This window comes from Mustela erminea, chromosome 9 (genome assembly GCF_009829155.1).
Source record: "Mustela erminea isolate mMusErm1 chromosome 9, mMusErm1.Pri, whole genome shotgun sequence".
Classification (NCBI taxonomy): Eukaryota; Metazoa; Chordata; class Mammalia; order Carnivora; family Mustelidae; genus Mustela; species Mustela erminea.
The window spans coordinates 46,401,423-46,417,514 of record NC_045622.1 but is presented as its reverse complement, the minus strand read 5'-3'; the positions used below and the strand labels follow the sequence as shown (position 1 = coordinate 46,417,514).

General features: G+C 36.5%; 1 protein-coding gene across 12 annotated transcripts in view; it reads right to left on the bottom strand.

Moving 5' to 3' along the window:
- Positions 1–16,092, bottom strand: part of DLG2 (discs large MAGUK scaffold protein 2) — a 2,075,147-nt gene that overhangs the window by 640,816 nt on the left and 1,418,239 nt on the right. For all 12 annotated transcript variants that reach the window (XM_032356653.1, XM_032356654.1, XM_032356656.1 and 9 more), the window contains one exon: positions 4,408–4,458. In XM_032356653.1, the coding sequence (XP_032212544.1) occupies positions 4,408–4,458 (51 nt within the window). The remainder of the gene's footprint in view (positions 1–4,407; positions 4,459–16,092) is intronic.

Here is a 16,092-nt window from a genome sequence, read left to right as displayed (position 1 = left end):
TACCAGATATTTAGGGAAGGATATAGATATTAACAATGTGAGCAATAAATACATTAATAATATACATTTCAGGGGACGCCTGGGTGGCTCAGTTGGTTAAGCAGCTGCCTTCGGCTCAGGTCATGATCCCAGCGTCCTGGGATCGAGTCCCACATCGGGCTCCTTGCTCGGCAGGGAGCCTGCTTCTCCCTCTGCCTGCCATTCTGTCTGCCTGTGCTCGTTCTCCCCCCCCCCCCCCGATAAATAAATAAAATCTTTAAAAAAAAGTAATATACATTTCAGATACTGGTAAGTGCAATTAAAAAAGTAATAAAGCTATGAAAGTGGAAAAAAGTGCAATGGGGATGTCAGTACGAATTTAAATGGGGTGCACAAGGGAGGCTTTTCTGAGATATTTGAGCAGATATTTAATGATGAAAAGAGCAAGTCAGGTAAAGATCCAAAGGGAGATTCTAGCAAGAAGACAGAATAACAAACATAAAGACTTTAAGGTAGGAAAAGCTTGACCTTTTTGGAGGAATGACAAGACAGTATGTGTGAAGTGCTCTAGGAGTCGGTGGTGAGGGCACTATGTCACCAAGGGAAGCAGGGGTCAGATTGTATAAGGTCTTGCAGGTGATGATAATGAGTGTAATTATCACCTCTTGGAGGGTTTTAAGAATAAAAGTGGCATAATCTGGTTTATATTTTGACAAAGATTACTCTGGCTACTTTGAGGAGTGGGCAGAAGTGGAAACTACTACAGGGGTCTAGGCATGGGAATGGTACTAGTTTGGACTAGGCTTCAGCAGGGTCGGTGATAATATTTGATTGATTTTGAAATACATTTTCATGGCAGCACTGGTAGGCTTGCTCTGGATGCCAAGGGAAAAAGAGCAATTAAGCAAGATTCCTGGAGAAGGCTTTTTTTGAGGGCCTGAATAATAAGGGAACTGATAGAACCAATTAGCTAAGAAGAGAAATATTAGGGTAGAAGCAGCTTTTGCCCCCAGGGTTGGGAGTGCAGGGAAATCATGAATTCTGTTAGGAACATACTCAGTTTAGAAGACCTTCTTTATATTCAGTATAGATGCCAACAGGACTGTTAGCTGTACACATTTGGAAAGCAGGAGAGAGATCATAACTCAGATTTGGGAATCATCACTTGATAGTTGGTATTCAACACCATGGGTCTGGATGAGATCACGAAGGAATGAGAAGAGGTTGAGAAGAGGTCTGTGCATTGGGTTTCTGGAGTGCTCCAACATCCAGCAAGGAGACGAAGACAGAGTGTCGAAGTGGTGAATAAATGGGAGAAATGTTTTGTCCTGCAAGGCAAGGGATTATCATCTTGAAGGAACCAGTGACAACTGCATCAAATGTTGCTGAAAAGTCAGTGCAGAGAAGTGATGCTTGAATTTCGTAAGATGGAAACTGTCAAGACTTTGATGAAGATGGTTGTAGGACTACTGATGAAAATAATGAACTTGGTTAAAATAAGAAAATGAAGTAATAAAGTGTTACTGAAAACGGACAGCTTTCCTAGATTTTTGGTAAAGAAACTGGAAGTATGAAACAATAAGAAGATGGGAACACTGGGCCAAGTGACATTTTGTTTTGTTTTGCTTTGTTTTGCTTTTTCTTATATTATTCCATTGCTAGAGAACTTTTTTTTTCTTTTATAACAAGAGATATTACATCATGTCTGTATTAAATTTATCCAGGGGGAAAAGAGAGAGAGAAACTGATATTGCAGGAGACAGAGAGAGAGAGGAGACAAGTACAGAAGCAGAGTCCTTAAACAGACAAAAGATTAGAGAGTGTGGGTCACAAGTGAAGGGCCGACCTCCTAAAGGAGCAGGGAACATTCTTCCATTGAAACAGGGAGAGCACGCTGGCAGAGCTGATGGCAGGAAGGTGACGTGATCTCCCTGTGACTACTTGGGTTTTCTCAAGGACACAGGAAGAGAGGTCCACTGCTGAGACTGAGTATGAGGTTGGGGGTGTTTGAGATTTGAGAAGAGCAAATAAGTTGTGAATCTGTTGTCCCAGAGAATGAGAGAGTGATTTTTCTAAAGAAACGTATAAGATTGCTAAGATGCTTTGAAGGTTCGCTTGAAATCAATAGCTATAAAATTAAAGTGAGGTGAACGAGGGCTTCTCATTTGCCCAGGCTCTGGCATGGAGGGCTGAGGCTTTGCTCTTGGAACATGGAAGGGGAGAGAGGAGAAGGCATATTAAAAGCCTGTGAGAGGGAGACTTGGAGTATGGTGGGTGGGGGCGGGGTGGGCGTAGGAAAGGTGAAAACTGGAGGGAAATGGTAAAATTGGTGATTCTGGGTCCCAGTGGAGTTGGAAGACTTTTTGAGGGGGGTGGTACTGGAATAAATGAAAAGAACGGAAAAGAGGTCGTGTTCAACAAAGATGATGCTTGACAGAGGTTTGGGGGGGCCAGTATAGCTCATGGCAGTGATGAGGTTCAGAGTGTGACTGAGACTCCAAGGGCAGGAGGTGAGATGACCACCACATCCTGAGGCAAGGGAGTGTCAGAACACAGCCTAGAGCACACAGCTGTCTCACTCCCACTGAATGTTCTACCTTGCACCAAAGTGAGCTTCAATTTTCTGCCTTATAGAACCAGGATAACCAAACAGTATCATGTTGAAGATGAGGGCGTGTGGGGAGAGAGAAGGGGTGACTCCATGAGTGTGAGATCGGTGCCGTCGAACAGGCGCCTGCATTTAAGAAAAGTCGTGTGGCACTTAATGTCTGGGTCTTGACCTCTTTTTTGATTCTTAATAATTTTTAAACAAGGGCCTCACATTTTCATTTTATACTGTGCTCTGCAAATTATATAGCCAGTCCTAGAGAGAAGATTAGTGATTTAGTAGGAGAAATGTGTTCTCTTTATTCATTTGGGCTAATTTTCCATAAGCCTCATTTTTCTCCATTTAGCATGCCATTAAAATTTAACCAAAGTTCATAATGGAAGTTTTAAAGAACACATCTGTCAAACACTTAACTTTTAATGTAAATTTCCTTTTAAAACCACTCATGCTCAATAAAAATTAGGCTGAGAATGAAAAATTCTCTGACTCAGGAAAGTGAATAATCAGTAAACTTAAAAGGAAATACACGTTTAAGTGCAGGTCTAGGATCTGAATTCATACTTGAATGGAACAGCTTAGAAAAATTTATTATTTATTATTTATCATAAATGAATTATATGTTTATTATGGAATATTTAGCAAAAAATGTAAATGAAAAGAAGAAACAAAAATTTATCCAAAATTCTTAACAAGAGTTAACATTTTAATGTAGATCCTTTCAGGCTTTCTATATATACTTATAAATGAAAATTATACGTGTTGGTACTTATGGGATTATATTTACATACCATTATAAAATTTATTTTTTTTAATTTGGTAAGACAACTTTGTTAGGCCTTCCATTCTTATGTTTAAATATTCTTAAAAATACTATTATAATTTAATATAATTTTCTATTATTTGAAATATAATAATGTATTATTAAACATTTGGCTTTTTAAATCTTCACTATTATAAATACCAATATAAGCATTCTTTATAGCTTTATATATTTTATAAGTATAATTTTTGAGTCAAAAAACTGTGCCCATTTTAAAGCTTTTGATCCATTTTTCCAAATTACTTCTACAATTTCTAGAGCCACTCCATGGCAGTGAATATTAGGCTTTCTTTTAAATTTTGCCAATCGGACAGATAAAAACCGTTTAACATCACTGTTTTCTTTGTTTATTAATAAGGTTGAACAAGTTTTCATGTATTATTAACCTTTACTTTTTTGATGAATGTCCTGTTAATGTCTTTTGGTCATATTTTTTCTAGGTGGTTTTTGGTCTTTCTCTTACCATTTTGCAAAATACTTTTATATATTAGGGTTGTAACCCAGAAATTTCCTAATTTGTCAAAGCCTTGCAAAGGCCTTAATAACATACTTGCAGAGATCTACAGGATTGCTGTTTTTCTCCATGAGGGTGTCTTTAAAATGCATTACTTTTTTTTAACTAAAAAATGCATGATAATGGTAGTTGTGAGATAGCATTAACATTATATAAATGAAAATGTTTTGTACTGTATCTAAAAATACATAACAAAATGTTAATAATGAAAACAACAGGAAAAAGTGCTATACTAGCTCACTGAATATTTCTGACTTTCTCATTCATTTCTCCAAATCTTGGCAATGCAATTTACATATGGAATATTCTGGGGATTTGATCTGTTTGTCTCTGTGCCCTCCACTGCAAGCATTTCATTAATATTTTTGAGTCTTGTCGGAAACTTCCAAGGTATAACACACAGTTGTGTGATTTCACAAAATAATCATTAGGATGCAGAATGTCAAATGCAAGATTGAGGTTTTTGGATTGTTGGATTTTTCTTACCCTTTCCAATGTAATTTCTTCAAACTCATATTCAATTTCTGTTCCATTGACCTGTAAGTAGGAAAAAAAGAAAGAATGATTAAATACATATTAAGGAGGAGACGGCTGCTTTTTAAACAACATTTGGGGTTAAGTTTCATTCTGGCTATGAGTAAACCACACTTTCTTAATGTTCGTGATTGTATGTTTCAGCCAAATAAAGTATCATCTAAATATATGAGTGAAAATGCAAAAAATAAAGTTTATTGGATTCCTTAGAATTTGTGATAATTGGGACAGAAGGAACAATACAAAATATGCATTGCGAGGTTACAAAGAAGAAACCACATAGGGGCAATGTTACATTTACAAGGGAAATAATTTCCTAATATCTTTTAAAATTTCGATTAATGAAAATGAAACTATGACCTTAAAAAGTCAGTGGAAAAGGCAGCACACACTTAGTCGTATTTTGCCAAAAAATAGCATTCAGAATAATCATGTCAGATAAGAAATGCCTTTTCTTTATTGCTCAAGCTCAGGTAATTCATCCCCATTATCCTCGTTATATTTATTAGGAAGCCCTGGACCATGTAACATAACCATGCTCATGTACTTCAGTAGCAGCAAGAAGAGAATAAAGTAGGACATGTTTGAAATTCCTAGTGAGAAAGCTTTAACCATCTAAACAACTCTTGCATTGATATGAATTTACAGAGAGAAATACTTAAATATAGCCAGGCAACAAATCACATATGTCTTTGATGTCAACAGAATGCACACAGAATAGATGAAGAGCGGCTTTAAAATAATCTAACAAATATTCAATCCCCATTCTCATCACAGAGTCCCTTCCAGCCAGGCAAAAACCTCTGAGCAAGAAAATTCCTGCGCTGGCTGTGTCTTTTTTCTTACATGTGTCTCGGCAGCATCATTAGCATTTAGGGATCCTCTAGAAAGACAGATTTCTATCCACCGTCACGTTTGTAGGGTCTTAACCAGTTGACTTTTCTTTCCTTAGAAGAATTTAAACATAGTTCTTGGAGACTGAGAGCTCTATAAAGGCAAGGACCAGATACCCTATTGCTAAACAAGTCTGGCAAGAAATAATTGGTGAAGGAAAGAAAAGAGGACAGAAAGAATGACTGGCCGAACTCAGTATTCATTTATTTATGGGATTTGTAAACATAGGTACTTGTGAATTCTCTTCCATAAGGTACTTGGATGCAGTATCATCAGTGGAAGGTGTAATTGTAACTATAATCAACAGCTATAAAGAATGACGATAGACTTCACTTATGTGTGTCTACCAGCCACTTAGAGCATGTTTCTGATTTTCTAATTACGTGAGCTAATTGGTAAATCGCATTTTACTGTGTTACTACATTATCAAACAGCCTTAAACCAAATGTGATTTTCTGGGCTTCAGCAAGTTAATGACTCATAGACGAGGAATTGATGATGTTAGGAAGCTTTGGTGGCTTTATGGAGGTTTTTGTTCCTCATGTGTAAAAACAAAACAAAACTCAAAGTCCCTGTATGGGTGCGTCTCCATATTAATTCCTTTTTTGTTTGATGGAAGACAGAAAAGGAAGACTGAATTCATGTGATATGTTTTAATTCTCCCAGTATGGCTCTGTGAAGCTTTTCTTTGCTTCAGTGACTTCTCTGGAGTGAAGCCCTTCATATTATCAAAGCGCTGAACAGTGGGGAGAAAAAAACAAAACAAAACAAAAAAACAAAAACAACTTCAAAGAAACAAAAACAAACCTGTGATAATGAATTCTAAGGGCTCAGGCTGAAAGAAATGCTATTAGAAAGTGCTTAAAAGGGGCGCCTGGGTGGCTCAGTGGGTTAAGCCTCTGCCTTCAGCTCAGGTCATGATCTCAGGGTCCTGGGATCGAGCCCCATGTCAGGCTTCCTGATCAGTGGGGAGCCTGCTTCTCCCTCTGTTTCTGCCTGCCGTTCTGCCTTCTTGTGCTCTGTTTTTCTACCAAATAAATAAATAAATAAAATCTTTAAAAAAAAGTTCTTAAAAGACAAAAGTCCTTTGTGGCATGCAGCGTGGAGTCCTTAGTTGAGTCTCTCTGAATGTCTGCTTAACAAATCTATGATCATGTATGCTGACTTCAATTCCTACACACACTATGGATACATACCCTGAGTGCTACTCAAAAGATCCCTCATCAGACAAACTGTGGGAGGTTTACAGCCTCTATGGGTCTTTAGTTTTCAACCTCAACAAGTCATGGCAGTTGCCTAATTCCCTCGTATCCAGGATGTCTTCATAAGAAGAGATGATGCCATCCGGACTGGGATGGCTCCTTGTTTTTTTTAAAAAAAAAATAACATTAAAAAAAAAGAAACAATAGACTTCTCAATTGAGTATAATAAAATATTCAGCAACTCACTAACCCAGCTGTTCTGTTTAATCTGTGAATAAACAATAAAAATAATCATTGCTACCTTAAAAAAATACCATATGATTTTACTGAGATGTGAAACCTAAAAACCAAAATGAATGAATGAACAAACAAAAAGAAGCATCAGAGCTATAAATACAGAGAACAGACTCCTGGCTGCCAGAAAGAAATCGGGGAGGGAGGACGGGCAAAGTGGGTGAAGGGAGTGGGAGTTATAAGCTTCCAGTTACAGAATGACTAAGTTACAGGGATAAAAAGTACAGCAGCGGGAATAGAGTCAAAGGTATTATTATTAATAATAGCTTTGTAGGGTGACAGACGGTAGTTAGGCTTGTGGTGAACATAGCATAACATAGAGAATCGTTGAATTATTATGTTGTACATCTGAAACTAATGTAAAATTGTATTTCGACTGTACTCAAAAAAAGAATCTTATGACTGCAACAGGATTTAGTGAAATTATAGAGGAATGAAAGGTTTTTAGCATAGCTGAGGCAAGATTTCCACTGTGAACTGAGAACATTTAAAACATGGTATCACAAGAGCCAATGTGGGAGTTCAGGAAAGCCATTTAAGAGGTCCTATTGTCTATTCCGTCATCACTAGGGCAGTGTGATCTCTGTTCGGCCTCAGGACACCTGAGACAAGAAATCTCGCAGCCTCTCTGGGCAAAAACCTTAGGGGAAGGAATAGAAAGCATGGAACACTGGGTGTTGTCTACCTGGAACACTACATCAAAAACTAATGATGTCTTGTATGGTGACTAACATAACACAATAAAAAAAATAAATAAATAAAAATAAAGCATGGCTAAGTATACTTCCATTTTTTTAAAAAGATTTTGTTTGTTTATTTGAGAGAGAGCTAGAGTGAGACAGCACAAAGCAGAGGGAGAAACAAAAGAAGAGGGAGAAGCAGGCTTCCTGCTGAGCAAGGAGCAGGAGGTACGGCTCCATCCCAGGACCCTGAAATGATGACCTGGAGTGAAGCCAGACACTTAACTGACTGAGCCACCCAGGTGTCCCAGTGTACCTCCATTTAATCAGAAGAAGATAAGAGTGGGTTGTGATGTTCTTGAAAATTTAGTGACTTTTCAAATGAGTATACCAATACAATATTCTCTGAATAATTTTTTCTGTATTTAGTTAGAGGAGTGGTTGCTTGGTAAAGAGACAAGAAGTATAGGCAGTAATTGTCTCCTAGCCATAATTTCATGAATGCCCAGGAAATAAACCAAAAACCATATGCTGTGAATGAGCTCCCATCATCTTCTGGGGGCTTACAGACCAACTGTTGCCTGAACTTGCCTTGGTGGTCTCCCTGATTTCCAATCAGTTTACCAAGGCATGTCTTTAAACTCACAAGACTCTCTTCCTGAAAAGAGTTCTGCCACATGCGTTTGGTGTTGTTGCTCTTGACCGGTGACATTTCTGGTGACACTTAAGTCCCCAGGCAATGTTTCATGCACCTGACAGTCTGGGGCCTGGACAGCTATGTGGACTAGGTTCAGATTTTCCCATCTCCTGCACTGATCATTACTGAAGGCTAGAAAAATGAAAGAGTTGATATTTTTGCAGAGATAGAGGGAATTTTCTGGTTTTGAAAAATTTTTTTCTTCAAAGACTTGATTTTCCTGAACCTCATGGTTCTGTGGTGACAGCTGGGCAGTTTCTACGGGGGCTAGAAAATCATAATGATGCCACACGTTGTCCTGCACTCTTCTGGGCATGTAGCCTTTTTTGGCATCCTACAGAAGTTAAGAGAGTGACCCATTCAAATTCAAACTTGGTATTTAAAGGAATAATTTCATGAACTTTGAATACTATCACACTGTTTTTTTTGTTTTTCCTTCTTTTCCAGTGCTACTTTAACTACCTGCCCAGGTGATCATATAATTTAATTGAGATGTATTTTTATCTTCTGAAATGAGGTCTTTCATGAATAATGTACATGAGCTATTTCATGTTTTAATTTATTTATTTAATTTAAGTAAATTAATTTAATTTCATGTTTTAATGCATTTAATTGGAATCTATAGAAATGACTTTTCCACATTTTTTTGTTGTTGTTGTTCTTTGCTACACATGTAATTTCATTAAGGCTAACAGCATCCTAAAATCTGGGATAAATAAATGTTTATACAACTCTATATTCCATATTATAATGAGGGCCAATACAGTAATATCAAAGGATTGGCTTCTTAAAACTAAACCTAATTCCATTCAATGAACAATTATTGAGCATGCATGATGTGCCAAGTGGTGTGACAGGTACTGAAAAAATAGAGATTTAAGATATAATCCCTATTTTCACTAAATGCACAGTTCTTAAGGAGGCACCAAACATACTAAGGCCTCAGAGAAGTGTGGTATCCAATATATAAAACAGAGAGATGAACTAGAATCACAACTCCACTGTTGCCACATGGAAGGACTGTTTGTTGTATATATGTATAAGTATGGATATATATGATATATAGCATATATCTATATATATATATGATTCCCTAGTAGGATATAATATACTAATTCTGCCCTTTATTAAAAATAAACGGGGGTGTGGGAGGTTGGGGTACCAGGTGGTGGGTATTATAGAGGGCACAGATTGCATGGAGCACTGGGTGTGGTGAAAAAATAATGAATACTGTTTTTCTGAAAATAAATAAATTGAAAAAATTTTTAAAAAAAAGGAAATAAATAAATAAATAAATAAACATGATGCAGTAAGCAAGACTTATCTCCGAATATTATGGTTTTTCATATAAAGTTGCTGTTGGACTTTGGGAGGGGATGCGATGACCAAAGAGGCTGGAGCATCTGGTTTTCGTGGCTTCTTGCCACTCGCAGAGGAAGACAAAGCCCACGTCACTCTGCTTCATCTGTAGCTGCAGCAGGTAACACAGTGCCTACCACACAGAGGCTCAGTGACCATGTGATTCAGTGAATGCGATTTTTTGGGGTGGGTAAAATTTGATGCTCTCAGAGAAAACTGTGGCCTCAAAGGGAGATCCAATTCCTATAGGACCCAGGCCCTTGGAGATTCACAGCTTAGATATCCTCATGTTTGATATAAGTCCTTCTCAGGAGTCCCTTCCACAGAGTTGCAATCATGATCAGATTCCCCAGGTAGTCTACTAACACACACCCTTTGTTGGTATTCATCTTAGTACGTTGCCAATGGTCATCCCCCTTTCCTACTGGAGCTCTATTACAGCAAACACATCAGATGCTTTGTGGCTCTTTACACTTGAATCTCCTATATACAGTCTATTATGTTCGGTAGGTAAGATGGTTTCCAGAGTTAAAAAGAAAAAAAGACACAGATCTGAATCCTAGTTCTAATATTTATGAGATATGCAAATGTAGTCAATTTCCTCAATCTCCCAAAACCTTAAGTTTCTCACGTGCAAAATGGCACTAACAAGTACCTAATATGGACATTGTGAATATTAGATAATTGGTGTAAAATATTTGGTATACACCTTAAGTGATAAAGAAATTACATTTAGCTATAATATTACACAATCCTCTTCATGAAGTTTTTGGGAGCAATAAATGAGATTATACATTATCAACTACCTGAAACATAATAACTCTTCAACAGTGAGAGGTATTTTAATTAGTTGTGGATTAATAATCTGCAAGGTTCACAAAACTTCTATGATCAATTATTGAATATTTGTTAAGTTCCTGAGTAATATAAAATATAACTTAATAAGCAAATAAACTTGCTTTCTTCTACAAAATCGACTAATTTTTTTTTTAACCTAAACATCTCTTTCCTGAATCCATCTAAGATGTACTCCCTTGTGAAGAGGAATCATCTTAGCTTTCTCTCCCAAATCAGTTCAGCATGGCCTTCACTCAGAATATTACCTCCATTAAACTTTCTTGAAATCTTTCGTTGCTCCCTCTTATATTTTCTTTTTAATGTTGTCTTGCCCAGTCTTGACCATTATGTTATTCTATTGGCACACACTTCCCTAAGGCTGAACTCTTCTTGAGACTTTTAGAAGAAATAAAAAGTAGCTTTGCCTCTTTGAAAAAGGGGGAAAAAAAGATAAGGCAGTTTTGCTCTACCTCAATCTAAAAGAAAGAACTGAAGGCTGATGTACATTATCTCTATCTTTTTGTCACACTTAACTTTAAGTGTCTCTGCTGAAGGGATGAAAAACTGATACTGAGAAAGTGAGAGTCATTCCACCAACATGGAAACTCTAATCAGAAGGAGAGTATCCTTAGACAAAGCTCAAGGTATGTAGCACAAAACTAAGCAGTCCATCACTTCCTTTAACTTATGTTCCTTCTCCTAGACTGTCTCTACTGCCTAAAATTGTGCCCTCTATTCATACTAAGAGGAATGATCACATAGAAATAAAAAGCTTAGGTTCTGGGATCCAAAAGATTCGAAGTCCAATACCAGTTTTGTCACTTAAAAGCTGTTAGAATTCATATTTTTATGTGTTATACATATTTGTGTATAGATATTGTTTAAACAGCAAGGAAAAAAATTCAGTTTAAGCTTTGTAGAGGATCTGTTTTAATCTAAGGTATGGATGGATTTGGTTATTTTAGAAATACTATTCAGTTATAATGAGACTCATTTAAGAATATGCAGTTTGAAAAGAAGCTAATCATAGTAATTACTTCTTACTTTTAATAAATTCAAACTATACAAATAATTATTGACATTCTTAGTCAAGATTCTAGTTTTGGTAGGACCACTATTCCTATTATTCACCTACTTGTGATCTACCAGTAAACCCTGATTTCATGTTAAAACTTCTAATCTTAATTAAATTTCTGAGCTCAGTGAACTGCTAAATCATAGCATCCACCAAAGAGAAAAAATTAATCAGTATCCTACAACTTTTTCCATTCTTAAACAATTTTCCTTTGTTTCTGTTATTCCCTCTGCCTTTGTTAAGACTTTATAACACAGAATTTTGGGTCTAAAAATGGTTCCAAGACTAAATAATTAATATGTATGTTTTCATTTAATTAGAAATCATGGATTTTTTTTAGAAATCATTATTACTAAACAGATTTTCACCTGTAATAATGTGACAAATTTTCTTTTTTGTCAAGAAAAATCAAGAAAAATAGCTGAGGGTTCTTACATGTGTAAGAAGAAACTCTAGATAGACAGATAGATAATACATAGATAGATATAATGTAGTCTTGATTAAAGGCTTCTGTAAAGAAGGAAAAATACAGTACTTAGTAAGTTCAGAACTGGATTTGCTTCTGATCTGGACATGGCCAATTTCTCCCCAGCTTTGCTCCCTTGCTTTGCAACGTTTGCTGGATGGAGTAGTAATTGGTAATTTTAATGCTTTCATTTGGCTCCCATCTGACGTATGCTGTTTTGTTTTGGGGCTTTAAATATTCATGTTAAAACATACTCTTTGGAGCAGTAAATGGTGTTAAGAACATACCGATGAATGGTTGTGAAGACATCATGACCCACCATCAAGCCCCCTCCCTCACTTGACTATCCCCGTAAATAAAACACTTTGCAATTGTAAGCAGTGTCCAAGAGAATCAAGAGCTCAAACATATGCCAAAAGATTTAGAGTTACAACAAAAAAGTGAGTGCTGAACCATAAGAGACTTTACAAATACAATGATGTAAGCTGATAGTAAGAATATTTCCTCTTTCTCTTGGGTATAATACGACTATAATGAGAGGCAGAATATCAATTCACCCAGTTCATCCTCAACTTCTCTCTTCAATCTCATTTGCAATCTTGTTTCTACCACCATTCAAAAGCAGAGGATCCGTGAAGACCTTCCCACATTTGAATACAATGATCTTTTCCCAGCCTTCAGCATCCCTGGCTTTCCTGCAGTGTTTGGCACTCTGGAGGGATCACCAGTTGAAACTCCCCTTTCCTTCTGTCACACAGTTGATATCCTTACTGGTTTCCTCCCTACTGCTCTGTCCACTGCATTTATCTGTTTCCTTTCTTCCTGCCGGGTATGAGCATTTGCCAAAGTCTGTCTCTTTTTGTTATACAATCCCCCTTAACTTTTATTTTCTAAGTAAATGCTCTGATGTCACCCCATCTTAATAAGTCTGAGACAGGACTAATCATGCTCAATTATCATCATCATTTCCTCCAGACTATTCTCTATATCGGTTAAGGGAATCCTTTTTCTTTCTTTCTTTCTTTTTTTTTTCTTAAGATTTTATTTTTTCAAGTAACCTCTGCACTCAATGTGGGACTTCGGCTTACAACCCCTGAGATCGAGACTTGCATGATCTATCTATTGAACCAGCCAGGAGAGCCGGGAGCCCCAGGAATCCTCTTTTTCATATGTGTCCTTTATCTTTGTGATCAATACCTAACATTCTATTTCAAGTTCTAAACTATTACTTTCTTAATACCATCATTATAACTTCCTAAAAAACATTTCTGTCCAGATCATTTTTTTCAATATCAATCTATTTTTCATATCCTTTGAGAGCTACCTTTTTTTTTTTTTTAAAGATTTTTATTTATTTATTTGACCGAGAGAGAGAAAGAGAGACAGAACAAGCAGGGCGAGTGGCAGGCAGATGGAGAAGGAGAAGCAGCAGGAGCCCAATGGAGGGCTCAATTCCAGGACCCAAAGGCAGATGCTTAACTGGCTGAGCCACCTGGGCAACCCTGGAGCTACCTTTCGAAAAAGCAGTGTGTCATTTAATAATTCTGTACAAGTAGCTTTAAGTAATTTTTCTTTATCACTAAAGAACATTTCAGAACACCCACCAGTTTTTCCCAATCTACTTTTGTAGCTACAGACCCTGCTTCTTATCTTCAAAAACATTTTTGAGCCCAGTAATTGTGCTGAAGTTGTATAAAGCAACTCTTCTCTTTGGTATCTTCATTAATATCACACAGTACACACTAAATGTCTTTATTTTAATATACGCTTATTAAAATCTCAATTAATTTAGAAAAAATATTCTTAAATGACTAGGGTTTCCCAGGTACTATACTAGTGTGTTAGGTCCTAGGGATATAATAGTAAAGACAGAGCCTCTGTCCTCATGAAGTGAGATTCTATGTGGGGATATGGAAAGCTTCTATAACTGTCAACATATGGCTTTCTCCCTTCATAAAGTCGAAAAGATTTTTCTTAACAATCTCCTAGAAATCTCCTAGAAATTACCATCCTATTCTCTAAATTGCCTCCACAAAAATGCTAAAAAAAAAAAAAAAATCCTAAAAAAAATAATTACCACCACCACCACCACATTCCAGTAAGTATCTACTACATGCCAGGGACTATCATAAATTGCTTTAATAATTAAAATAACACCAAGAGTGAGACATTTTAATTTTACTATTAAGTCAGGTTTCTTAAGATGAGTGATTTCACCAAGTTTATACAGTTTTAAGTAACATGAAATGAGTACAATTTCATCCTTCTCATCACTTAGTGATGGGAAATATGTTCTCAATACAAATTTGCTGGAAGAAATTAAAGAATGAGTGCCTATATGGAGGGAGGCAAGGATGGAAGTATCTAATGCTTGAATCAAGGGATGCCTAATATTAAACGCTAGTCTTTCTCCCTGACCACACAGAGCATAGTCCCTCTTGTACTATACTGTGCTCTTCCTCAAGTTCCAACACCTTACGCTGTATTTTACCTTTCCTGATACACAGTCCTCTTGCTTAGATGAGGTACTATCTTTGATTTTTTTTCTCTTGTGACACCTATCATAATGACTTGTCTATAGAATCATTTCATAAATAGTCACCGAAGAAATAAATTAATGGAACCTTACATTAAGGGATTCTGATTTGCCATAAATCTTTCAAATCACTCTGTCTTTAAAAGTCCTCCTCACCACAGTCAGTTTCCAAATGAGTGAACTGCCTTAATTTCCCTCTCATCATTTTACTTCAGATATTGCCAACAATAAACAGTCTCCCTTTTCTTCTGAATTTATGTCACCCTTTTGGCATCCTTCAGGATCACTCCATCCATCAACAAATACATATTGAGTGACTATCCCCATGTTCTTTGCTAGCTCATATGATCTCTTTTTATCTGATTTTTAAAAGCACATCACCCATCTTCACAGACTTGGAAAAAAGCTACAGAGCTATACTGCCCTGCTAATTCTTCTGCTATTTCATCTAAATCACATGAAAAAGTTCTTTAGTTGTATGATTCCAGAAAAATGCTTTGATATGCTTATTATGAAAAAAAAGTCAGATCTATCTTTCTGGAACAGACGCTAAGGGAAAGCATTTGGCTACTTACGTTATTTCACCTTTTTTGAAGTACTTTAGGATCATAACAAGGAGCAAATTATTAATTCTGTTTCTACCTACCCCCCCTACACATATACCTTCACCAGTTGATAAAATATGGAAATTGTAAGGTTTCAAGTTGTTTATACACATCTTTTCCCAGATTACACTAACAAGATTAATCATTTACATACTACTTTTAGATACATTATTATATTGCAACTCATAACAATCCCATGTGGGTATTACTGAATTTTACACATGAGTAAAGAGCTTAGAGATGGTAAAGTATTTGCTCAAAATTGCTCAGCTAATAATGTTTATAAAAATCAAGAGATATATAGATATAGATATCTCTCTATATATATCAAGTGTGCTCAGTATTCCTACAGAAGACTTGAGTTACAAGTCTTGAGTTAGTATAGAGACTGTTCGATTCAATTCTACAGTGGAAAAAGGTACAAACAATATATCTTTCAAAGAAAAAATTGAAAGTTCAAGTTTCTGTATCTATATTAGTGCTTCTTATGATAGCTCCTAATTTTAAAAAGGGTCATGCATACTAAGTTGTGGCCGTGACAATCCTTAGTCACACCAGGGAGCTCTCGGTTGGATGCAGTAAATCAATCTCTGGACACTGTGCCAACTAGAAAACGAATAGTATAAACTCTAAACAGGTTATGATTAACCATAGGTCAGTCTTTTTTTTTTTTTTTAAATACCCTCTCAGAAGAGGAAGACAGATTCAAAAGGGTGCTGGCATAAATTCTCAATTACCTTAAATGAAATAAATTACATGAACACCTTAGCAATAGTAAAGAAATATTAATCAGACAGTAAATCTCAGCTGGAAAACATGAAGAATCAAACATGGTAGGGCAGGGAGAAGATATGCAAGGACTTCCAAAAAAACCCTTCTAAAAAACCATCTAAAACTTAGCTCTCCTACACATATCCATGCACACATAGACAGTGCACACACACGTACATAAGCCAGGCTGTGCTAGTACTGTTTCGCTGTTTACAGAGTAC